At 35.4% G+C, this 24,835-nt stretch overlaps 1 protein-coding gene across 1 annotated transcript in view; it reads right to left on the bottom strand.

Moving 5' to 3' along the window:
• Lgr4 (leucine rich repeat containing G protein-coupled receptor 4) overlaps positions 1-24,835 on the bottom strand; it is a 91,135-nt gene that overhangs the window by 2,943 nt on the left and 63,357 nt on the right. The window contains exons 3-17 of the mRNA XM_047517362.1: positions 22,509-22,580; positions 21,218-21,289; positions 15,254-15,469; positions 14,350-14,421; positions 12,378-12,446; positions 11,410-11,481; positions 11,154-11,225; positions 10,756-10,824; positions 9,006-9,077; positions 7,530-7,595; positions 6,723-6,794; positions 4,861-4,932; positions 4,434-4,559; positions 3,111-3,226; positions 2,769-2,852 (exon numbers count right to left, since the gene is read on the bottom strand). Coding sequence (XP_047373318.1) covers positions 2,769-2,852; positions 3,111-3,226; positions 4,434-4,559; positions 4,861-4,932; positions 6,723-6,794; positions 7,530-7,595; positions 9,006-9,077; positions 10,756-10,824; positions 11,154-11,225; positions 11,410-11,481; positions 12,378-12,446; positions 14,350-14,421; positions 15,254-15,469; positions 21,218-21,289; positions 22,509-22,580 — 1,322 coding nt within the window. The remainder of the gene's footprint in view (positions 1-2,768; positions 2,853-3,110; positions 3,227-4,433; positions 4,560-4,860; positions 4,933-6,722; positions 6,795-7,529; positions 7,596-9,005; positions 9,078-10,755; positions 10,825-11,153; positions 11,226-11,409; positions 11,482-12,377; positions 12,447-14,349; positions 14,422-15,253; positions 15,470-21,217; positions 21,290-22,508; positions 22,581-24,835) is intronic.

Below are 24,835 nucleotides of genomic sequence, written 5' to 3'. Positions count from 1 at the left end.
ATATTTCACATGATATGCTTGATAGAATGACTAATGATAGTTAAATCTAGAATAAATCAGCTACCTAAATGAATTGAACCAAACTGAAGAAGCTATTACTTTTAAGATATTTCAGTCTAGGCTACTTTAAAAATTAAGCAGCTTTATCTGGGTGCAGTTGGCGCACACCTTTAATCCCAGTGATTCAAGAGGTTGAGACAAGAGGGTGGCAAGTTCAAGGCCAGCCTCGGCATCTTAGTAAAAGCCTGTCTCAAACTAAAAAAAATTAAAAAGCCTAAGGGTGGTACTCAGTACTAAAGTGCCCCAGGGTTCAATCTCCAGTACCAAAACAAAATAAAACAAATTGAGGATTAGTTTCCTTTATTATTTGGTAAGGCCATATAGGAATATTTCCAAAAAATTTCTACTTTTTCTTATGCCAAATATACAAATCACAATATCTAGCACATAAAATTACTTGAAATATTGAGGGTCTAGAATCAGATGGTTCATAACTTGCTACTCTTACCTTGAAAAGCAGCTTAAGTCTAATAAGTTGAATTTTCTAATATGTAGATAATAATGTCTATTTCATAGAGTTGACAGCTTAAGTAAAATTACATACATAAGGTACTTAAGCAGGCTACTGGTCACATAGTGGAATTTCAGTAAATGTTAGCTTCCTTCTCTTCCTTCCGAGTCCCTATATATTTTATTTTTTTAATATTTGAATTAGTTATTGATGAATCTTTATTTATTTATTTATTTATATGTGGTCTGAGAATCAAACCCAGTGCCTCACACATGCTAGGCAAGCACTTTACCATTGAGCCACAACCCCAGGCCCCTATATATTTTATAACTGTATATGTGTATGTGTATACATATATGTAATATAGTTTTAATCCATTTCTTATGGCACTCAAAGGCAACCTGCTGAGGCTCGTTCAGGTAGGCATAATTATCCCCACTTTCCATTCAGAGAAACTGACACATCAAAGCCTTTGTGACCTGAGAAAGGTCATTCAGTAAGATACACCAAATCACAATGATGTTAACTATTCATACAAATCTTGACACAAAACAAAACCCCTATATAATACACAATAGGATTGTAAGAATTCACTTAGTAGCTGAATTGCTGGTTCTAATAACTGACTTTGACAGGTAATGTCACAAATGACAAATATTTCATTTATAATTAAGGAGTGAAATTTTTGACTATAAAGAATAAGAAAACTATGTATTATAATTGCCTAAAAGATATGTTTTAACATTCTCAACTGTCATGAAATTTGACACAGACAATAAAGTACTTTCATCATCCAGATAGTCATAGACCTAAAAAGTCAGTTCTGCATTTATCATTTTTATCTGCATTTATCTGATTTTCAATGAACACTAATTTTTTTAATTTAAATTTATTTTCACTCCACCCTCAGGAAGTGCTACAATGGAAGTTCTTTATCACATTTTATTTTGGAAGGCAAGAGGGGGGAATACAGGGATTAAACCCGGGGCACTATACCACTGAACTATATACCCAGTCCTTGTATTTTCTATTTGGAGACAGGATCTCTCTACATTGGCGAGGTTCTCATTAAGTTGCTGATGCTGCCCTTGCACTTGAAATCCTCCTGCCTCAGCCTCCAGAATGGCTCCAATTACAGGCATACCCAGTACCGCAAAAGAATGCTGTTTCCTGCTGGGCAAGGTGTAGCACGCCTGTAATCCCAGCAGCTCCGGAGGCTGAGGCAGGAGGATTTTGAGTTCAAAGCCAGCCTCATCAATTGAGCAAGGCCCTAAGCAACTCAGCAAAACCCTGTCTATAAATAAAATATAAAAAAGGCTGGGAATGTGGCTCAGTGGTTAAGCACCCCTGGATTTAATACCTGGTACAAACAAAAACAAAAACAAAAGAAACTCAAGAATGCTGTTTCCTTCTCACTGGATCATAAGTTCTATGTACATTCTCCAACACTTGAATCCTTTGGGGGCAAGAGAGTGAGCTGCTCTCCAAACTTTCAAAAAATAATATCTGTACAATAAAATAAATTGCATAAACTTAAATGATTCTTGCTAGTCCCACATATTCATTTGGCAAGATTAAGCTTGTTCTCCACACAAGGAACTGGGTTAAATATTCAAAGAATACATATGTAGCCCCTCAAGCTCACAATTCACAGCACTGATGGTTCTGAGTTGTAAAATTAATGGCCAGATCTGCCTGTTACATCATACTAACGGGAATTTATTTGGTAGTACATGATTTAATAAAATATTTAAAACCTTGCCTTTATAGTAAAATGATAAATCCAAGTTCTTTGGTAGGCAAGGCAGAATATGACATTACAATCAAGTAAATATGTGGCATTGTTTAATAATTTTCCTAAAACTACAAGTTCAATGAAATAAATCAGAAAGAGAAGACAAGATTGCATTTAAAAAATAATAATAGGACTGGGTGGTGGTGTAAGCCTATAATCCCAGAGGCTCAGGAGGCTGAGGCAGGAGGATCACAAGTTCAAAGCCAGCTTCAGCAACTTAGTGAGACCTATCTCAAAATAAAAAAGTAAAAAAGGGCCAGTGATGCAGCTCAGTGGTTAAGCACCCCTGGATTCAATCCCTAGTACCAAAAAATAAAATAACAGCTGCTGGTACACTGATCACATTATGAATCAGAAGGTATTATAGGATCATCTAGTCCCACCCATCCCCAGGAAGATCAGATATATTTGCCCAATGATTACTTAAAGTAAAAATATGCAACCAAATGGGATGGGCATTACCTGTTGAAGGTGTACAATGGATAATGATTTGACTATGTTCTTCATTTTCAGCACTGCTGGTGACATTTGCTGCATCAGTGGTACCTGTATATACAATAAAGTACACTGAATTAAAATTTGGCAATTCAAAAGAACCAGATGTTCCCACAACTTTCTCTCTTCTGCATGATGTTAAAGTTCAGTGTATATACTGAACTTGATAATACATTAAACATGCCGGTAACACAGGAAAGACCATTTTTTTCACAGACCTCATATTGATCCTTCCCAAACTGATTACAATACATACACTTTGATTAATGCCTTAAGGAGTGTTCTGTTTCTAAAGGTTCATGTACTTGCCTTTCTCCTTTGTCACACTATGGTCTTGGAGGCTGTTATCTTCTGTGTTTAAATTTGCGTAAGAGTCACAGCCCCAAAATGCACAGCACTGATAAGCATATGGTACTGATAAAGACCTACGAAAAAAATTGTAAGATACACATTGAGTAGCAACTTCACTGACAAGATTTTGTTTTGTAAAAAGTATTTTAATCTTTGAAAACCACAACCCAAGGGTTGGAAAAGTCTGACTATCATGCTTTAGTCTGACCATTTATCCTCTGGGTACCTCAGTTTCCTTATCTATGTTAAGAGCTCTGGTAAAGCTCACAAAATGATCATAAAGCTACACCACAAGTTTCTCCCTTTCTATGAAGTGTCTCTTAAGAAAGTTCAGTGCAAATAAAGTCATATAAAGTTCATAACAATTCTGCAATTTAAAGTAAACCCGTTGTCAGGTGCAATGGCACAGGTCTGTAATTCAAGCTACTCAAGAGGCTGAGGCAGGAGGATCATGAATTCAAAGTCAGTCTCAGTCTCAGCAACTTAGCAAGACCCTATCTCCAAAAAAAAAAACAGGCTGAGGGTATGACTCAGTGAGTGGTAAAGGGCCCTCTGGGTTCAATCCCCAGTACTGCAAAAATAAGTAAATAAAATAAAAATATATGATTTCTTTTACAGGTTATAACCAGGTCAAATTTATCATACGAGACTGATAAGTTTCATTTAAAATTAATACTCTAGGTCATCTGTAAGTTTACACTATTAAATGAATTTACCTGGTTCATATAAATGTAGTGGAAGTACTTATTCTCTTCTCTCATTTTTTTGGTTTTGTTTTGTTTTCTCCAACCCACGGTGCTGGGGATTTGAACCCTGGTATTTCCACTTGCGAGACAAGTGCCTTACGAGATGGGTTATATTGTCAACACTCTCTTCTCTCATAATAACATTCCTGATCCTTTTTCATTACATTTAATAAAGTCCCTCCATAAGTCTCTGAAGTATTATAGCACTGTATCAATTTTCTGTTAAGTTCACACTTAAGTGGCTTCTGACATCTTGTTGCTCATGAGAAGTTCATGATATAAAAAAAGTTCTGATGAACATTTACAGGATGTTCTTTGAGAGCAACAAGGGCTTCAGTTCATGTTCTGAACAATTATGAAATAATGTTCATTTTCTATTTGTCACCAGTTTTTCAAGGATAGAGGTAGAAAACTCTTTTAAATTATAGCATACCAGAAAAATAAATCTAGGGACCACAGCAAAAATCCAGGACACTGTATAATTTGGGAGCCTAAATAACTCCAGTGGAAAAAAAAAAATAAGCAAAAAACATACCTGAGATTAACAAAATCTTTTGCTGCTAAGGCTTCTTTCAGCTTGAAGTTGCCCACAAGTTTCAGTTGATTTAGCCCATTCAGGCCTTCCGTAGGGAATGAAGTTAATTCATTGAAACTTACATCTCTAAAAATGTGAATGAGATTTTAAGTTAACTCCCTAAGGTGCAAATCACATAAAAACATCTGTATCTGTATTAACATCACAAATATTTGACTCTGAAGATGAAGTTTATGGATACTAAAATGATAGATCAGGAATGCATCTTGCCATCCAAAAAGCTGTATCAATGCAGCTTAGCATTTATGAAAAAGGAACCACCAAACAGAAAAAAAAAAAGTTTTATTTGACCATGTTAAAACACAAGTTTCTGTAACACTGTTTACTGCTTTCATGATATTACGAATACAATCATCTGTCTACTTACAGGTTAGTTATTGGCCCAAGTTTCGCAAAAGCTCTGTTGTGAATTTCCTGGATCTGGTTTCTACTCAGATCTCTGCAATTATAAAAGTAACACATGCAGTTTTTCAAATAAATGCTCAAATGCCAGTTAGTGACTTAGACCACACTACAGAATCTGAGGTAGTAACATCATTCTGCTGATACGATAGCAAAGATTTTCAACCTTGTCCAATAAGATCTGTCATGTTTATGTTGATTACCTCTCCTTTACAACAATCTAGTTCTTAGAATACACTCCTTGCACCTGTAATTCTCACTGGCATCTACTTCCAAGCAGTTGTGAATTTTCTCCACTTTATCATTTTGGCACCAGTTCAAAATTAGAAATGAAATGATAATAATCCTGGGTACTATTGACTAGGGGAGAAAAAGCCCAACTCATGACAAAGCTGAAAATAAAAACTGCTTCTTATTTGCCTTCTCAAAGGTTAGTGATAAGGCCCTGAGGGAAGACAAATAATCAATAAGCAAACATGAGAATTCCAGGAGGGCTTCAGATAGCATTCTTTCCCTAAGCAGGAAATAAAAATCATATCAATAGCAGAGATAGCTCTATATTCAAGAACACACCCTGAAGAATTCTAATACTACAGAATTAACAAAGCAAAGAAATAACCTGTAACCACGCTTAAATTGGGCCTGACTAGACATTTAGATATTGGATAAATTCGTTCCATAACACATCTCAGGGACAACAGAAAAACTTGACAAACTTGATTGTAAATCATGAAAAACAAAACAAAACAAAACAAAAAAAAAAAACAGTTTTTCATTGTTATAGCTTATCAGTGCTTCAGAAGTGATGGCAGCTTAGAGCCAGCCGGTTCTCATGCCTACCCAGGTCCACAGAAAAACTGATCACAACAAAGAAAAGTCCAGAAACAACCCAACCACCAATTAATTTTTTTTTTTCAATAGAACTCATGCTTGCTGCCTTTCTTTCTTTCTTTCTTTTTTTTTTGTTATAGTGCTGGGATGCAACACAGGGCCTGGACATACTAGGCAAGGTCTCTACCGTGGAGCTGCACCCCTAATCTCTCATTTCTTAAATGGGATCCACTGGGAAAACAGACAATAATATAAATTTGCTTCACTTTCAATTGTTCTAATTTTTTCTATTTTAAAAAGTAATATAGTATATTATGTTTTCTGCACTAAAGTTCTATAAAGCCTGTTAGTGACAAGTTTTGTCTTAGTTACCTCTATATTCCCAGGCTTAGTAGGGTACCTGGCACAAATTTGTACTCAAAAACAAATAATTTTTTAAAATTAGTACTTATTGCTGCTTATGAGCTCTATTTATCATGATAGATAACCGAGCAGAGGATTCAGCAAACACTTGGGTCTGGTCCCCTGTGGCAGACCAGAGAGTAAGTACTTTCACTACTCAATTCTGCCACAGCATGACAAAAGCAGCTTTAGATAACACTTCAACAGAAGGTCTGCCTGAGTTCTAGTAAAACTTAATGTGTAAAAATGGAAGGCAGGCTGGATTTGGCATACAGGCTGTAGTCTGCCTATCCTTACCATAATGAATTGACAAATCTCACTACTATAACTTGACAACTAACAAGATACATCTCTTAGGTTACATGCACTGTACTTTTTTCACTCACTAATGTACAGTATCATCAATTTGCTAGAGTAAGGAGTACTGAAATAGATATTTATATAATTCCAAGTGGTAGAGTTTCAAAAATACTATGTAAATCATATCTTTACATATAGCTAGTGACATGGAATAGTCCATTAAAATGGAAATACTGATATATTAACTTGTAGCTTGACAAAAATTTTGTCTTTAATAATCATAGACAAACTTACAGAATCCTTAGGGATACCAGGCCTTGAAAAGTACCTTCCCTTATTTGGTAGATTTGATTTCGTTGCAACGAACTAAAAAAAAAAGCAGAAAAAAAGAAAATAAAGAGAAAAAAAATTTCTATTTTGAAAAATAAAAACCTTGGTTAATCTTTCTATAAATGTAAAGAACTATTCATACATAACATATATTAATCTTTCTCCAAGTAAAGAGAACTGCTCTTCCCTCATTTGTAAAATGAAAAGGTTAGAATAATTGACATTCTGCCCCAAAATTATACTGAGAGTTAACTGATTCACTATTTAAATTTCTTTATGAAGCCTACTTAAGTGTGAGAGAAGGAAGATGACATAGTGAGAAATGATCCAATTAAGACCATAAAAGTTGCATGGGAAATTTGAGAAGATCAGAAAGAGGAGAATAAATGCCTTCCTCTCCCTCATCTTCCAATCCAACTTCCTCCAGAGCTGTCACTCTCTCTTACACACACACACACACACACACACACACACACACACACACATACAGTAGGTACCAATATTCATGTTCGAGTTCCCTCAATAGCAAGGACAAGTTTTTCCATGTTTGTTTTTTTAATATAACCACTCTCCTTCTAGAGCATCTAATAGAATACCTAATAAATTCTGACTCCATAGAAAGATCTGGTACAGTCAGACATTTTACATATGGGAATACCTCATTATACAAATCTCTAATTTCTTAATATTAAAACCATTTATTTAAAATAGGAAACACTCAATGAACTAAGAATACACCACAGTAAAAAGATAAGTCAAAGGCCAACTTACATTTCTTCCAGTGCATAGCAACCATTAAAACTTGGGAGATCTCTTATATTATTGTAAGACAAGTCCCTTAAAACAATAGAAATTAATAAATTAATGTTATCAGAATACTGTTAAAAGTTCTGAAAGCTGAAGCACTGAATGCAGCATTAACATATCTAAAAAAAGATATGCCTAACAACAAATCCCATCATTACATATAACTATACTGCACCAATAAAAAATGTGGAAAGAGAAAGAAAATATATGACTGAGTGGGAAAAGCAAAATATGCTGGGCATGGTGGCACACACTTGTAATCTCAGCAACTTGGGAGGCTGAGGTAGAAAGATTCCAAGTTCAAGTCCAGTCTTAGCAACTTAGGGGGAACCTCAGCAACTTAGTGAGACCCAGTCTCAAAATAAAGATTAAAAAATAAAAAAGGACTGGGAATGTAGCTCAGTGGTAGAGTACCTGTGGGTTAAATGCACAGTACAAAAAAAAAGAAGAAAGAAAAGTATCTATTGTTCTCTAAAGACTTATAAGTTTCTAGAAAAAGTCAGTGATACAATAGGCTTAATATTTGTAAGTTCAAGTACATACTGCTGAATATGGACAACATAAAATGGGTTAAAACATATTAAATTATATAAAAATATTTAAAATATACAAACATAAAAATTTTAAGTGGCAAATTGCAAATTTCTTAAAAATTGTATTTTTCTAAAATTGCTTATGCCACAAATAATTTCTATGTTGTTCTTTAACTTAAAAGCTATAAGAGGAATCGTATACTTATTCACATTTAAAAAATTATTTTAAGTGAAATGTCAGAATTGAGCTAATGCTTAATCCTACTGCAGCTCTCTGTCATGTTAATGGAGATCACCATGTTTAAGTATGAGACTCCACTACACCACTAATTACTTGCTTAGTCCAATCAGTCACTTGCTTTGTTACTATCTCTTGCCACTGAATACTTATTAACATCCTAGTAACTTAATTGTGTGTCCTGGTGAAACTTTCACATTATTGTTGATTTTTACTTTCAAGGTCAGCTTAAAAGTTTTTAGAAAGTTGCATATTCAGTTCATTCCAAATTTAAGAAAGCTTTAGGCTCTGCTTAGGTTACTGATGAAAGACAGAGGTTAGGGGGATAGGATACCCATGGGGAAATCAGAATAAGAACATGGAGTTAGGATGTGGAGGAAAAATATCAAGGGAGAAGCTAGCTTGGTTTTACTTTGTTCAAAATAAAGCCACAAAATACGTGATATGTACATATTGTAAAAAAAAAAAAAAAAAAAAAAAGGCAAATTCAAATGCACATTACCTTCCTGACTACCAAAATGCTTGTTGCTATTTACATGAAAGGAACAAACAAGAAATAATTATACCTCAAAAACCTCCTTAAGAAAATAGTTCATTAAAAAAAAAAAAAAAAAACCTAAACATTTGTAAAGTACATAAAAGAAAGGTAAGAGAGGGAATATGACTTACAAAGTTCTAAGCATCTTTTGTTCTTGGCACAAATTATCAGGTATACTGCTTATCTTTGTACCTGTCAAGGTCCTGTGGAAAAACATTGTTCACCTAAGAAATAATCCAAGTCAGGATAGTAAACAAAATAAATGCCTACATATTCACATATGGAGAGAGTCTTTGCATCCCACTGCCTAATTAATTACCTCATAAAGCTAGGAAGGTGAATAAACCCTCAATTCTGACACATCATCTTCACAGAAATGCAAAAAAAAAAAAAAAAAAAAAAGCCTGTGACACATGATGTTAATATTGTCCAGATAATGGGCTTGATTTCCCAGATAGACCACAAGAAAAACATGAACTCACAGTTGCAGCCTGGTCACAATCACTTGTAAGCTTTTTCACATCCTCATACCCAACACATTTGAAACCAACTTAGTATCCTGCCCCCAAAAGTTTTGTTAATATTAGTCAGCCTGGCTCAGCATTCTGAAATAGTCTTTTACTTTCCTTCCTTTCTATGCTCCCATTTGCAAAACCAATAGTTCCTGTTATTTCTTCCTTGGTAGTGTTCTAGAATCTGACTTTTTCTCTCCATTTTTACTGCTACTATGTAGATCAAGGGTGAAATGTTGCTGAGAGGAGTGAAGGAATCTGACAGATCATGCTATGTGTCCTGGGGCAACTCCAATGATGGACCTAGAGTCTCATGGTTACATGTGTGCATTTGGTCAAATGGACTATTCCCTTGCCTCCTCACTGTTCTATCTCTAGTCTCTTTTTGCCCTCCTCAATCCACCTGCTCAAACATTGTCAACACCATAATAGGTCAAGTTTAAACTCTTTATCTTAGGGCTTCCCAACTTTCTTTTATTTTTAATTTTTTGTCTGGGCACACCATGGTAAAACTCCTATGGTTAGAGAGCCTAACTGCTTCAGTTGCCACACCCCCAACCCACCACTTATCTGCAGGGTTGAGAGCAAGAATTAGATGCCCCTGAAACCCATTCACAGACCACTCACAGGGAAACTCTGCCATAACCAACTGTTCAGTGTTCAAGGTCTGTCATTTAAAACTCTGGTCCCAAACAATTTTCCAAATCTCTCTATAACATACTTTATCACATTATAAATATGTAATTCTTAGCTATGTTTAATCATTTGCATGCCATTCCTGAGAATATCCTTGGGACTCCCAGTTTTACTGAATTCTGCCTTTCTAAATACGAGACCCAGCTCTGAGAAATCTGACATTCAATTTTCAAACACTCTACTTCTTCCATGAAGACTTCTCAGATGGCCTACACTAATTAATCCCACTTCTGAATTTCTAATGCACTGATTTTACTTTGGCACTTAGTCACTGCTTTATATATTCAGTGACCCTTTCAGATCTTCTGTCCACATAGTAGGCTTATTCTCTTATTCTTATTCTTCTCCCTTTCTATGCTCTCATTTGTAATCACCAGTTCCTGTTATTTCTTCTTCTGTAATGTTCTAGCATCTGACCTTTTCTCTCCATTTTTACTGCTACTCTGCAGGTAAGGAGTGAAATGGTGCTGGGAGGAATGGAGGAATCTGACAGACCATGCTGTATATCCTGGAGCTAAATTTTGTCTGAGCCCAAACCCAATACATTCATCTCTGTGCATGATAGTCACAATGGGAATCTGGAGAATAAGCACAAACCCATCATCAACACTAAAAACCAAAGGCACCCTACTAGCAGACTTGGCACAAACCCTCCTCAAAGAGCCAAACTTACAGACTCTCCAGATGGATAGTTCCAGTCAGATTGGGGAACCACTGCACCATGCTTGCACCACGAATAACTCTTTGAGAAATTGAGAGAGGAGAAAGTTATTCAAAATAAGATCGTTTTCGTCATAGTATTTTCATTTTATCTTTTAAAGAGTTTAAAATTACAGTACCAACCAAAAACAAGCTATTTTCATCTCTATCTTACTTGAAAGTATGATACTTTGGTCAAGTGTTCACATCAATAAGAAGTACTATAAATTTTCAGAGTCATACTTTGGACTTCTGCCCAAGGGGGGGGAAATAAAAGATTTTCTTTTTTGAAGCTACAATAATAAATTCTTGTTTTCCATTAAAAGACCTGAATAAATATTCAGGTATGTTTTAAACTTGCATAATACTTACAAGGAATGCAGATCAGATAGATTGTGAAATGCTGAGTTCCCCACAAAAGACAGAGGATTATCATACAAGTGTCTATAAAGAAATCCCAGAAAAAAATAAGGTTTTCATAGGTTCACCAGCACTCTAATACTAAATCTATGTTCACAACGTATGCATATCTAAAGCCTGAATTTTTGTTCTTCATCTAGGTGTTTGACAAGGTATAGACATAGCTTTACATGATTTTATTCTAAAAGAAACTTTTAAAAATACTTACATAGTTCTTAAGAGTGGATTACCACCAAATGCTCCATCAGGGATAACAGAAATAGAGTTACTATGAAATCCCCTAGAAAAATAGGAGAAAAACATTTTGAGATATGTGTTGCCTGTGAAATAATAAGCTAAAATAAGTTAAAACTTAAGTGTCTACTGCTGTTCAGCATTACATAAAATACTACTGATAATTATTAAACATTTTCAAAAAGGTGAGAAATCTGAATTAATTCCATCTCATCTATTTCAGGACTATACCTAATTCTTCTTAAACTCACTACTCAGCATAGAATCTATCCAGTCCCTCATATGCATTTATGCATTGCTTCATCATTAAAGAACTTCATGCTATGAGAATCGTAAGATATTCTAGTCCCCAAATCTCTCTCACTGTAGCCTACATTCTGTCTTTAGGCAACGTATGTTAGGTTATTAGCTGTCAACTCGTAACACACAATCTCTGTTATGCTATATACATTATTCCTATCTCCGCTCATGACAAACCCAATACCCAAAATTCTCCCTCATGCCTTTCATTTATTTAAATATTTTCATTCTTTCAAGTCTGGTAAAATTCCTTTGCTTTAGTGATGCCTTTTCCAATGACCCCAAGCCTCACAGAGGTCTTTTTCTAGAATGATTTATTTATCCTATTCATTCAACACTCATTTCTACCCAGAAACAGCTATCTATCCATCCTCCATGGCTGCCTTCCTAGTGAGCCTAAGAATCCAAGCTTTTTAAAAGCAGAGATCATACTGTATTGTTTTAGCAACAGAATCTAACCCAATACAAAAATCTGCTCAAAACTGTTGTACTAGCCAACACAATCTATCAGTATGATTATGCATGTGCTTGTGCGTGTGTTATGGATACATGTAAGAGGACAAAGACAATCTAAAATCTCATAGTTAGAATATTAAATGGCAAGTTCTTGAGACATTAAAACAGGAATAAAGCAATACTCACAGCTCTTTTAGGCTAGGAAGAGCTTTAATAGCCTGAGGAAATTCATCCAAGTTATTATAATTCAAGTCCCTAGAAAAAAATGGAGAAAAATATGTAGAATATTGAACAGTGGTCATAATTTATATGAAATTTTGGCACAAATCTTTGTTAAAAGATCATAACTTCTGATTAATAATCTTTCTTTACTAACCATATTGTCATTTGAAACCCTGTAGAACTTTAACTAAATTTATATCTTATCGTAAAATGTTAAATAGGAAAAAAAATTTCCTCTTCTATGATGTTTTGGGTCAACATATTTACAAGATCAAAGAATTCTTAGAATCATGTAACACGGGAGGATTACATAAGCAAATTATACAAATGGTACTTCTCAGAAAATTCACTGTACAATAGAACTTACTAAGAATTCATTTATAGATGAAAGATACTTAAATGAAAGTGAGGCTTCCATTTGGATTTCAGGGGCTTCCTAATATTCTGGTATTTGGGGAGCTGATTTCAGCCCCATTGTCAACACAAGAACTTGATATAAGAATAGCCAGAAGGACCAGGGCAGATTCACATTTTTATTGTCCTTCTTTGTGCAGGTTATAAATTATTTAAAATGTTATATTAATTAGTAGAGAGATAAGCCATAGTGATCTATAATAAAAAGTCTAGTCCTTAGCATGTTCACATTTCAATTTCTCTTAACATAAAGAGCATGTAGACATATGATTAACAGTTGATTACAGGATGAGAGTAATACAAAATTCAAAGCCTAGCTCCTTTGAGAACTATGTTGTTTTCCTTTTCTTCATAGAAGAAAAATGGCAGGTAAAAATCAAACTAACTGGGAGGAAGAGATTTAATTTTAATATAATTTGAATAGCACACATAGCCTACACATCATCCTCTCAAGTTTTTATCTGTGACACTAAAGATTACACATTTAGCAAAGGAGGCCTGAGTTTGAAACTATCTTCTTGACAATGCTGAACTTTCAAATATCCATTGATGTCTTCTCTTTTCATTGTTTAGACAAGAAGGTAGATTAATAGAGTACTATAAGATTTGAAGTCTTCTCAGCAACTGACCTTAACCAGAAATTTTGGTAAAACAAAATACTACAAATCCTAAGCATTCCAATCAGGCTTCACTTGCTGTCCAACTGAGATCTTCTTTGAATCATTTACTAGCTCATAATGGCAAATATATGTTATCTTTGAATAGGAAATGAATGTACTCATATAAATTAAAACAACAAAAATAAACATCCTACTCTCAATTACATAGAGTGGGACAATGTCTGTTACTTAAATAGTGGTGTGATGTACAGTTGAAACAGCCAGAGTCCTGAACACCTCAGCTAGTGGAAACAACAAGAGTATGGTGTGCAAAATGTAAAATCGTGACTTGCTACATTTTAGCATGTGAAAGCAGATACAATATTCAACTCCACTGTAAACAACTAGCAAGGCAACGAAGATTATAGGGAAAAAACAACAACAAAAATTATCCAGAATTCATTTTAGAAGTTTCAAAGTTACAAAACTGCCATACATTTAATAAAATCATCATTTTTGAAAAGATATAAATCTTTTCAGATTGAGCTGCCTTTAATTCATATTTTGGGAGCGAGGGGCATGAAGTACACACATGACACTTTTAGTCAGAAATGTAGATTCATGGGCTGGGGTTGTGGCTCAGTGGCAGAGCGCTTGCCTAGCATGTGTGAGGCACTGGGTTCGATTCTCAGCATCACATATAAATAAATAAAATGAAGATCTATTGCCAACTAAAAAAAGCTAAAAAAAAAAAAGAAATGTAGATTCATAACTGGGTTATTTGATGGCAAGAATTTAGTCATGAATTAAAGCAAATTAATAGTGAACTGAAGTCAAGAACAGCATCTTTCTTTTTTCTGTAGTGAAATATACAATTGCACTGTTTATCACAGTGTGATTCCCCAATATGTGAATATACTTACAAGGTTTCCAGATTATCTAGTCCATCAAAACAGTGTTGACTCAGGCTTTTAATTTTATTGTTATGAAGATGCCTATGAAAAAAAGTATCAAAATGACTTTCACATTTCCAGTAGCAACTATTATAATTATTTCATATGTCTAAATTGATATGGCTTGAAGGAATGGTATAGCTAAACATTTCAACACTTGTCTATGGAAAACATAACTGGGTATTTACCTTTTTATCTACACTGCATGAATTCATTGAACATAGGATACCAATAGAAAAGGAAAATCTCTCTAATGGAAAAATGGTCCACACACTGAAGATTATTTAATATTAACTTATATCAAAATCATTGTCTTGATTAGCTCAATTTGTATGAAGCAAAACTTAGATGATGATGATATGGAAGAAGCATATGAGCTTTCATCAGAGAGATCTGTAAACAGACTTTTTTAAAATACCACTTTATCATGTCTGAGTGTTCAAAGATTAAAAGCAAAAAAATCACATACTGTATGAATAGGAAAGCTGGAAAAATATGAAACAACCTTGGGACTTATTTCTGGGAGCATCTCAAAATGATTTCACTTCTTTTAACACTGAATAAATAAATTCATTTCTGGGACACAAGCAAAAGCTGTACCAGTGTTTGCTAAATGACCTAATTTTTTTCCCTCATGATTACAAATGATCATTTCTATTATGGACATTCAAAAAGCATTATCAGATACTAATTCTTTAAATTCTTCTATTTTATATTTCAAAAAGTCATCACCTTTTAACTTGTACAACAGCAGCTGATCCAAACACTAACTATTCAGAAGCAGGATCTGTGAGGTATTTTCATACTAACTTGTCACAAGAAACTTGTTTTGAAATTAACAAAATATATGGTGTTGAAAGGGGTGAACACTTACAGAACCACCAGGCTTGACAGGTTGGTAAAGGCAAAGTCAGGGATGCTGGAGATTCTATTGAGAGCCAAGGTCAGCGCCTGCAGGGTGGGCAGGTTGCTGAGGGGATGCACAGGCACCTCCGTCAAGCTGTTGTCATCCAGCCACAGATGTCGTAACTGTACGAGTCCTTCAAAACTGTCCTCGGGGACTGAGGTAATATGATTGGCATCTAAACGCCTGACAGAAACAAACAACCACCACGTTCAGTAACAAATTCTAGCGGAATGAGTCGATCCGAGTCAGACGACTCTCAGAGCTTTCAAAAAAAAAAGTTATAAAAACGACCAAAGCTATGTATCCCTTACTTCTTTAATGTCACTAAATCTCATAAAATCTAATACCTTTTCCAAGTACTTTTTAAAAGTCAGTTCTTTCCCTTCCTTCACAACAGAGGGATGTATCCAAATCTAAATCCTTCAACTCTCTTTGTCTAAGAAGTTACTTTTTAAGAGAGATACACTTTAAAAAAGAAAGAAAACTCTCAGAAGCTCGAATTGGAATTTGTATTTCAGAGTATTCCTTAAAAAAAAAGAAGAAAAACTAAGCCAGCAAATAAGTTATTTTATATCCCAATGTTACTTTGTAACTAATGTTTTATACGTTTGGTTGCTACTCTGATTTGGGACCAAAGAGGAAAAAATCAGAAAATATTTGTAATTTTTTAAATAGCAATGAACCATTTCAACAGATTCTCAATTACCCTTATTACCACCACACAAGTTAAAAATATAAGTGTCACATTTGAGCAAAGCAACGTCTCTTCTTCTCTTAGCACATTCAAATACTTTTGAAAAATTAGTTTGCAAAAATTACCAGTTATTAAGAAAAGGTCAAATTGTTCACAGGAAAAATTAAGAAGCACCTCCAATTGATGTTACTATGGCTTTAAAACTTCTTCAATTTTTCCAAAAATTCTGGAATTAAGGGACACCTTACTAATAGGATTACTCATACTTAAAATTAAGTCCCCATCTGCAAATCTGGAAACTAGGTCCTGAGTGTTATTGTTGGCACAACCAGCTGCAATTGTTGGAATAATCACTTTTCAACACAAAGACGACCATATTAATATTAATATGATGAGGGGCAGTAGGTGCCAGGCAAATCACGACTTTTCTCATAAATCCCTTGTTGATGTTCAACACTTATATTCATGCTTCACAGCTTTGGACTTCTCTGTCAAAATTAGGGATCAGAAAAAAACTGATGAAAACTCAAACTGACAGTATATTTCTAAAGAGATGGAGGCTGGCAACTTTCTAGTTCAGGAAATTGTGAGTTTTAGAGATTTCTGTGCCTCCTGTTTTCTTGTCCTGCTCCAACTTCAGTTCCTGCCATAACTGTCCCTTTCTCCAGCTCAGTTCTAGGATCCTGCTCCCCACTGCTGCCCTAAACCCCAGATTCATTCTCCCTCCTAGAGGCAGAATAGCAGGAATTAGTAAGCACTGGTCCTGGTGAGTATCTGAAAGACACTTGCCTTCTGATAGAGTCAAGATAACTAAAGAACACTAGAAGGGGTGGGGCGGTTTAGGATACTGGGTAGCTACCTTAAGAATCTACCTAACAACAAACCTTTTTAGACTGGTCTACTCCTTGGGCTTTCTAGAATTTATCCCTGAAAACAAACCAGAATCCTCTATATTACAGACTAGCAAAGTAATGTCTACAGTGTTGTTTAGGAGATCTGCTTTAATGAATAGACAGGAATGTGTTCAAACATACTGATACAATTTGCAACCTCCTGACAGCTTCCATTCTTAAGAGACACTAAACATATAATCACACAAATTAGCCATATAATACAACTAAATTACACTTGTAGCTAATTTGATTTTCTGCAATGCAACTCAACATATTTAAATTGAGCATCTTGTTAGACACAAAGGATAAAATGCTGAATCACACAGGCCTGAGGTCTCTCCCCATGAGACTAACAAGGGAGAGGAGACACAAACTATAATAAATTACAGAATGTTTACAAAGTGCTATGAAATAAACAGGGAAGAGAGATGCTAAGGGGGAGAGAAGTTACTTAAAATGCACTTTGTCAGGGAAAGCATCTTTGGGAGACCTAGAAAGCACACAAGAAAAAGTGGAAGCAGGAACTGGGCACGGCAAGTATTAGGCAAAAGGTAAAGGCGGAAACCAGCTTGGTGAGATCCAGTAACTCCCAGGTCAGAGAGATTGGAAGGCAGGAACAAGGGAGTAGAGGGTCCAGTGGAACTCTGCTGGGGATACAAGTAGGTTCCAAATTATGCAGGTCTCTTTAGGTCAGGCAAGGGGATAGGCTTGCCTTTTAATTACAAATAGAAGTTCCTCTCCAATTTTTCAGAGTTACAGCAGTTTAAAAGTTTAAATTGCTTATTTTAATCATACTGATGACAATATATATGTGTATACACACACACATATATATCAATAAAACAATAAGCAAAGCACCCCCAAATACATAAATGAAAGCCCAAGAAATTAAGTCTTCTCTATAGAAGTCTTTCATTAAGATATGGTAAAACACTCTAATAAAGAAAGTTGTCCATATCTTTCTAACATAAATCCAGTACTATATACACTATGCTTTTGTGGATTCTATGCCATACCATCAAAGAAAAGGGATAGCCTTAACTTATAATGAGATAATGAGGTGAGTTTTGAGCTAAGATAGAGATGACACTATTTTGGGGGTATGGGGGTAGTGCCAGGTATTGAACTCAGGGGCACTCAACCACTGAGCCACATCCCAGCCCTGCTGTGTATTTTATTTAGAGTCAGAGTCTCACTGAGTTGTTTAGCACCTCGCTTGTGCTGAGGCTGGCTTTGAACTTGTGATCCTCCTGCCTCAGCCTCCCCAGCAGCGGGATTACAGGTATGCACCACTGCACCTAGCTGAGATGACACTATTTTCTATACAAAATAATAACACAACAATAATAGAACAGACACAGTTTCCCCTGTTTAAAAGTTTCCCCAAATTGTAAACTTGCACATAAGCTAGAGATTAAAATGAAGAATAATGGAAAATGGAAAAAGTTAAATAAGAAAAGGGATTCATGGTGGTAACTCAAATGGTTAATCCACATACTTCAATTCACAAGTGGGCATCAGAGACACACCCATAAATGGTAAGAGTGAGCATTTACACTGAGATCAATACTTCACAGAAAAACTGTCTTAAAATCCTGGCGTGGTACCAATGGCCTGAACTATTATTATTCATCCTAATAGACCAAGAAAATACTACAATTGATTCCTTTAGGAGGTGCTAATAGCATTATATCTCAAACTGGAGAGATTACAGGGGCTTCTTTAAGGTATTCTACTACTCAAATTACATATTGTAAGAGACAACCATTACTTTTAAGAACAATTTTATTATGAAAAGAATGACATGATATTAACCCTGACTTATTTTTGTCTGGAAAATGTGTTCCTATTCCCTATTCTCAAAAACCTATTTTAAATCTGAATCATGCATATTTTTTAAAACTTCTTGTCTTATATGGAATTACAGTGAAAATAATCCTACATACAGATATTTAGGTTGAAAGTTTATGTTATCAATAAATACTGTATAATCAAAAGTCCCCTTTTCTCTCTACTTCTAACTTAACAATAATTTAAATACAGTTTAAAATATACTTTAAAATTATTAAGGAAAATCTAAGAAATTTGATCTTTGAGATGCTTTAATATTCAATATAAATATGATCTAATATAAACTAAAACTTTTGGTAGAACTAATTCTGACATGTCATTTTAATATCCTGCTCAGGTAATTCCATAGCTAGGGCTTTAGCATAGCTGTTATGCTATCTTTTTATTAATACCAACAATTCATTATCAGATTTTATAGTAATCATCAAGCACATAACTTGTATCAAACCACTTCTGTTCAATTTCAACCCCTAATGAACTTTGTTCTTTTTAAGCACTATTCAAAACCACAAGGAAATCTTTTCATGTAATTCAGGTCTGAAGATCAGATTTTCAAACTGACTCAAGTGCTGATAAGATTGTTTTATGTCATGACAGAACCTCAATTATATCTAACTTGACCACTGCTAACAAACCCACGAATAGTTCCTTCTTATATAAAACAGTACTGACACACAGCAGTAGCTCCTTCAGTTTCTGCCACATATAAAAACAGACCAGTGCCTTCAATAACAAAAACTTTATTTTAAGTCCACTCCTCTTACTTCATTGCAATTTTGGAGATTATTTTATTTTGGGGTACTGGAAATTTAAACCAGAGGGTAATTTACCACTGAGCTACATCCCCAGCCCTTTTTATTTTTTATTTTGAGACAGGGTCTTACTAAGTTGTTTAGGGCCTTGCTAAATTGCTGAAGTTGGCCTTGAACTTTGATCCTCCTGCCTTAGCCTCCTGAGTCACTGGGATTATAGGCGTTTTGTGCACCACTGGTCTGAACAGGCGATAATTTAAACTAAGCAACTCACTCAATGAATGATGAACACATTATATGTTTTAAAAATGTTGTTTTAAAGGGGGAAACCTGGAAAAATACCACTTTAAGTCATCTCCATTATTAATAAATGTCACACATACTACAATGTACTTACTGGTTATTAATTAGAAATTATTTGTATGTTGTTGGTGGTTTTTTGTTTTGTTTTTTTGCTAATTTTCTGTTCTAAAGTTGAAAATGAGACTTTAGTTCTATTTTTGCTTTCAACCTAAGCCAAATATTTAGAATTGAATCATTAAGTGTTGGGAAATTACAATTCCATGCAAAGGTCTCAAATAAAATGAATTTTAAAAAAACAAAGGAAAACAAGAACTATTTAAAATGCTTAAATTCAGATCTAAGGAAGGTCAGATGTCTCCCTCCCTGCCTGAAATACGAGATGGCACAGACTCAGCAAAATAATAATTCTGTAAAGAAACTCATTTTAATAGTACATTTGGAAACTCCCAGTTAGTTGTGGTCCTTATATATCCCCAAACTTACATTTTTTTGTAAAGTGAACTACTTAATATACTCTATCTTAAACTTCTATTTGAACTAGAAATTACATGGCCAACACCCTGGATACTCCTTGTTTATGACAGATACTATTTAAAGTTTAACTTTTACAACATATACTTTATTAGTACACATTTTTATTTTCACAATAACCTCCCATTAGCAACTAGAATTTCTCAAAAGAAGTTCAGATTAATTAGAATTCTGAAACGGGTTTATCTGGTTTTGAATCCCCCACTCTATCCTACAAGTTATATGATGCTGGACATGTTATTTAAAGTTCTCCCTATAGCCATTTGCTCATTACTGGTCATGCAAGAAAAGCACTTACAATTTATATAAAAAATAAATTATTTCTATATAAAGAATGCAAAAAATAACAAAGTGCTATTTGAAAAAGCTTTGGGAAAACAAGAAACATGGAAAAAGAAGACGTAAAACCTAGAACATGCCACATGAAAACCAAGCTTTTTTTTCCAAAAAAGAAAAACCTGGAAAGGAGGCAGCTCAGGCAATTAAGTTATGCCAACATGGATTTGGTATGTTCACAGTAAGGAACTATAATCAATTTGTTCTGATGATTATTACCACCTGGAACAGAAATTTTGCTGTGACTATCAGGGTACAAAGCACTAGACACACTTAGTTCTGGTTCCAAAGAGATGTGACCGCTAGCCATGCACAGTTCATGGAAGGACACCCAGCAGCTGAATACTCAGCAGCTTTCTCTCAGCCTCTGTGTCAAGAAAGGAGGTGAACCGCACCACCTCCTTCTCCCTCACCAAGGATGTTTTCATAACAGCAACTGGTCATACTCATTTTTTATCCCAGAGGATAGGATAAATCTTCCCTTTCCTTGGGACTCCAGTTCTTTACACATTTAATAACCAGAGTGGTTTCCTAATAATTCAGGAATGCAGAAAACCAAAATATTACTTACAAAGACTGCAAAGCACTCAGTCCTCGAATGGCTTCACTAGGTACTGTTTTCAACTGGTTATTCTGGAGAGTTCTGGAAGAAAATTTTTGATAAGTGATTAGAAGAATTGGAACCATTTTTTCCTAAAAATATTTCCAATGGCAAAAAATGGGGCAGGGGTGGAGGTGAAAAGTACCCAGTACAAGAAAATCGCAAAAAAGCAAAAAGCATTAGTTGTAAAGCCAGAAATGAAACTTAATGCTGCTATCCCAAGCCACCTCATAACACAGACCTGCAGGGTAATCCACATTTCAAGGAATTTTTTTTCCTCTCTGAGAATAAAGGTATCCTAGTTAATGTTCATCATCCTAGGTATGGTTAATGTTAATTGGGAAGTATAACAAATTAATAGGGAGGTATAATAAGCAAACCCAATGGAATCCCCAATGCCTTTCAAACTGGAATAAAGCAGAGCCCAGAAACATGGACATTAGGTAAAGTCAGTTTTGCCAGGAGAAGAGCAAAACCTTAATTTAGGGACTACCAAACATGTTTTCAGTGCACACTGGGTAAGGCAGAAATAGAGCTTTAATCATCTAAGAATCAGGGCCTGGAGAACAGAGGCATATATCCATATTGAGAACAAAATCCTTTTAATTTTTGCCTAAAGCCATTCCTGTCACATTAATGAAATGACTGCCTAACATGAATCATAACCACAGAATGGAAGAGATACAGGACCCACCTAGCTCACAGGACCAGAGATCTGGTGACCTTGACCAGTAAGGTTGTAAGGAAAACAGAAGTGGGGGTAGTCAGTACACCTGTTTCTCAATCTGCCACACTCCAAGCTCCTGACCACTGTAGGGAATTTATTTCCTAATCCCTTCCTGGCTCAATAAATCATGGGTATCTCAACTCCTTCAGCTCTAACATGATTTTACCATTTGAAGTTCTTATAAACCCCTTTCCCATTAGGGTTGGCTAATTCAGAAATCTTGTAGCTATAAAGTAAGTAGAAATGAAGCCTATCAGTAAATTTTGATTCAATACATTAGTAGCACAAAAAGGCAAATGTTCAGCTATAATATCCTGGAGGTCAGAATACCTATTGTTTGGAGTTTTAACTTTCGTTATCTAGACTCGAAGTTGCCTAAATCAATCTCTAGCCTCCCATACTACCCATTGGCCACTCCTTAAATCTTTTAATCCTGAACTAAAAGAAACTGTGCTTAACCTAGCTCCAAGCATGTTGACTATGCAGAAAGAAAATACACAGCCAGCTGTGAAACTCCAAAATTGCATTACTTACAGAACTTTGAGTTCTTTCAACCCAGACAAGGCCTTTGGGTGGATAAAAGAAAGGTCGTTGCCAGCCAATTGTCTAGAAAAAAAAAAAGTAGCAAGAGAAAAAAATAGTAATTCAAACTTAAAATTCAGAACTCACAATAACCTAATCTGTGATTAAAGCTCTATGTTAAACATTTCTCAAGTCATCTGACATTAAACATGGACTTAAATCGTTGCTAAAATGATCCCAAGCTTCTTCCAATGAGATGAGTGTCTCTAGAATTTTTTTTTTTTTTTAACTTCCAATGCAATAATTTAAGCAGGCACATTTTTATTCTGGTGAGGTCAAGCAAGCCAAAACACATTAAGCCAAATTAAGTTTGCTATTCACGGTCACTCTCTGTAGCTCGCAGTGTTTTCCAAGGGCCTCATAAATACAGACTACTAGTCAGCAGGCAGTAGTGTTTATACAGATCAGAGCAAACCAGTCTGTCAAGGAAGAATGCCTTGGGGAGGCAAAGCCAGCCTGTTATCTCAGCATAACGAAGGAGCAGGTTCTGTGCAAAACGTGAGAGTTGTTGGAAACATGGCTTTCCAAGTAAAGGCTTATACGTACATTTTTAAAGTAAATATTTCCTTACAAAGTTTTTTGAAATGGCAAATTTATATGGAGATAAGGGTGGAATAAGGAAAAGACAGGAATTCTTTGGATCCTTTTGTAAGAAATCTGAGCACACGATTCACAGAGACTCACTTTTCCTCTCATTGTCACAGGCAGAGAAATGGGAAGAAAAGTTGAACAGATGGCATTAGGAAAAAAAAGCTAGAAAGAGTGCAGCAACTCACTTAGGTCACTTGTAAACAGGTTAAATGAAAAAATGTTTTCCAAGCATGTACTTAAAAAGGATAGTTGTATGTCCCTACAATCAAAAACAGGATTCTCAGTTTCTTAATTCTGTCAGGACAGTATCTCAAGCAGGTAGATTCAATAACAACAGTTAAAAAAATAAATCTACTCTCCTTCCACGTCTTGGGACCACACAGTCACGAAGTCTTCCTTTAAAATCCCTTCTTTGGGCTGGGCATGATGATGCATGCATGTAATCCCCACTACTTGGGAGGCCGAAGCAGGAGAATTGCAAATTCGAGGCCAGGCATACAACATCCTCTCCTTAGATTTTAGGTTCCCTCTTCCAATCTGTTGCACCCACATACCCTTATATTATGAACACAAGGAAGAATCCTTTACCAGCCTTAAAACTTAAAGTCAATGAGGTCTGAAACTCTCTTTAACTGCATTATTTTGTCTTGACGTTCTGACCCAAAGAAAATGCACATAGCCTCAGGAAGGATAAAAACTGTTCTTTACCTAGCATTAACAAAGACTGTAGCATAGATGTATTTACTGAAGAGGGGAGGTGAAGTGAAGCAACTCAGAAATCAAAAACATAAACACGTTGAACACTTTCTTCAGGAGCAAGGTTGACAATGCTGTATTTATTCTCAGGCAACACTGCAAGATTTCTCATACGACATTCTAGCACCTTAGCACTAGCCTTCATACCCGTGTGTGTGTGTGTGTGTGTGTGTGTGTGTGTGTAAGAATACTAAGGATACAGAGTGGTGAGTTTCACTGTGGCATATTCATACATGCATGTAACATAACTTGATCAGTTTTGCTCCCCAATACCTTTCAAGGATTCTCATAATTCAGTTTCACAATACCTTCCTTCATACCATCACATCAGGTTTTTTTGAAAAAGCCTCTTGGCCTTGTACCTCCCAGGGTTCACTATATATATAAAACAAGGGATTGAAGAAGGTGTTCAGTGCTACCATTTAAAAATTTCTCCTTGGCAAATCCTCTTGATTCTCAACCAGCCAGCTTTACCTCTACACCTCTTAAATGCTCCACTTAACAACTTCATTTTTCACCCTTAAATCCCCAACTGCAATGCTACTTCCCTTGAAAGTGTCAGTTTCACAAGCATGCCCTATTTGTAAATACTTAAGAGTACGTAAATGAATTGGTGGTAGGCTACTTTCTACTGGTTGTTCCTTGCATATTAGTCTTGCAGGTCAAGTACAAAGGCTTCCATGAACAGGGCTTGCATCTCACCCATCAATGTCAACACATCAGTAGAAATCACTTTCTCAGAAGTTCCTCCTAGAAAATGCTCTCACCATGTCAATGCCACAACATACTGCAGTCTACCTTGGTGCAAGCTCAGTACAAGCATTCTCAAGGTTTCTACACCTCAAGCTCACTTATCAAATTCAACTGATAATGCTCACAGCTATAATGCAAAGGTCTATTTTAAAAGACCAAATCACAACATAAGGGACTTA

The sequence above is a fragment of the Sciurus carolinensis genome, chromosome 11 (assembly GCF_902686445.1).
Source record: "Sciurus carolinensis chromosome 11, mSciCar1.2, whole genome shotgun sequence".
NCBI classification, from domain to species: Eukaryota; Metazoa; Chordata; class Mammalia; order Rodentia; family Sciuridae; genus Sciurus; species Sciurus carolinensis.
Note: the sequence above shows the minus strand (reverse complement) of the source record. Positions and strands in the feature narration are given on the sequence as shown.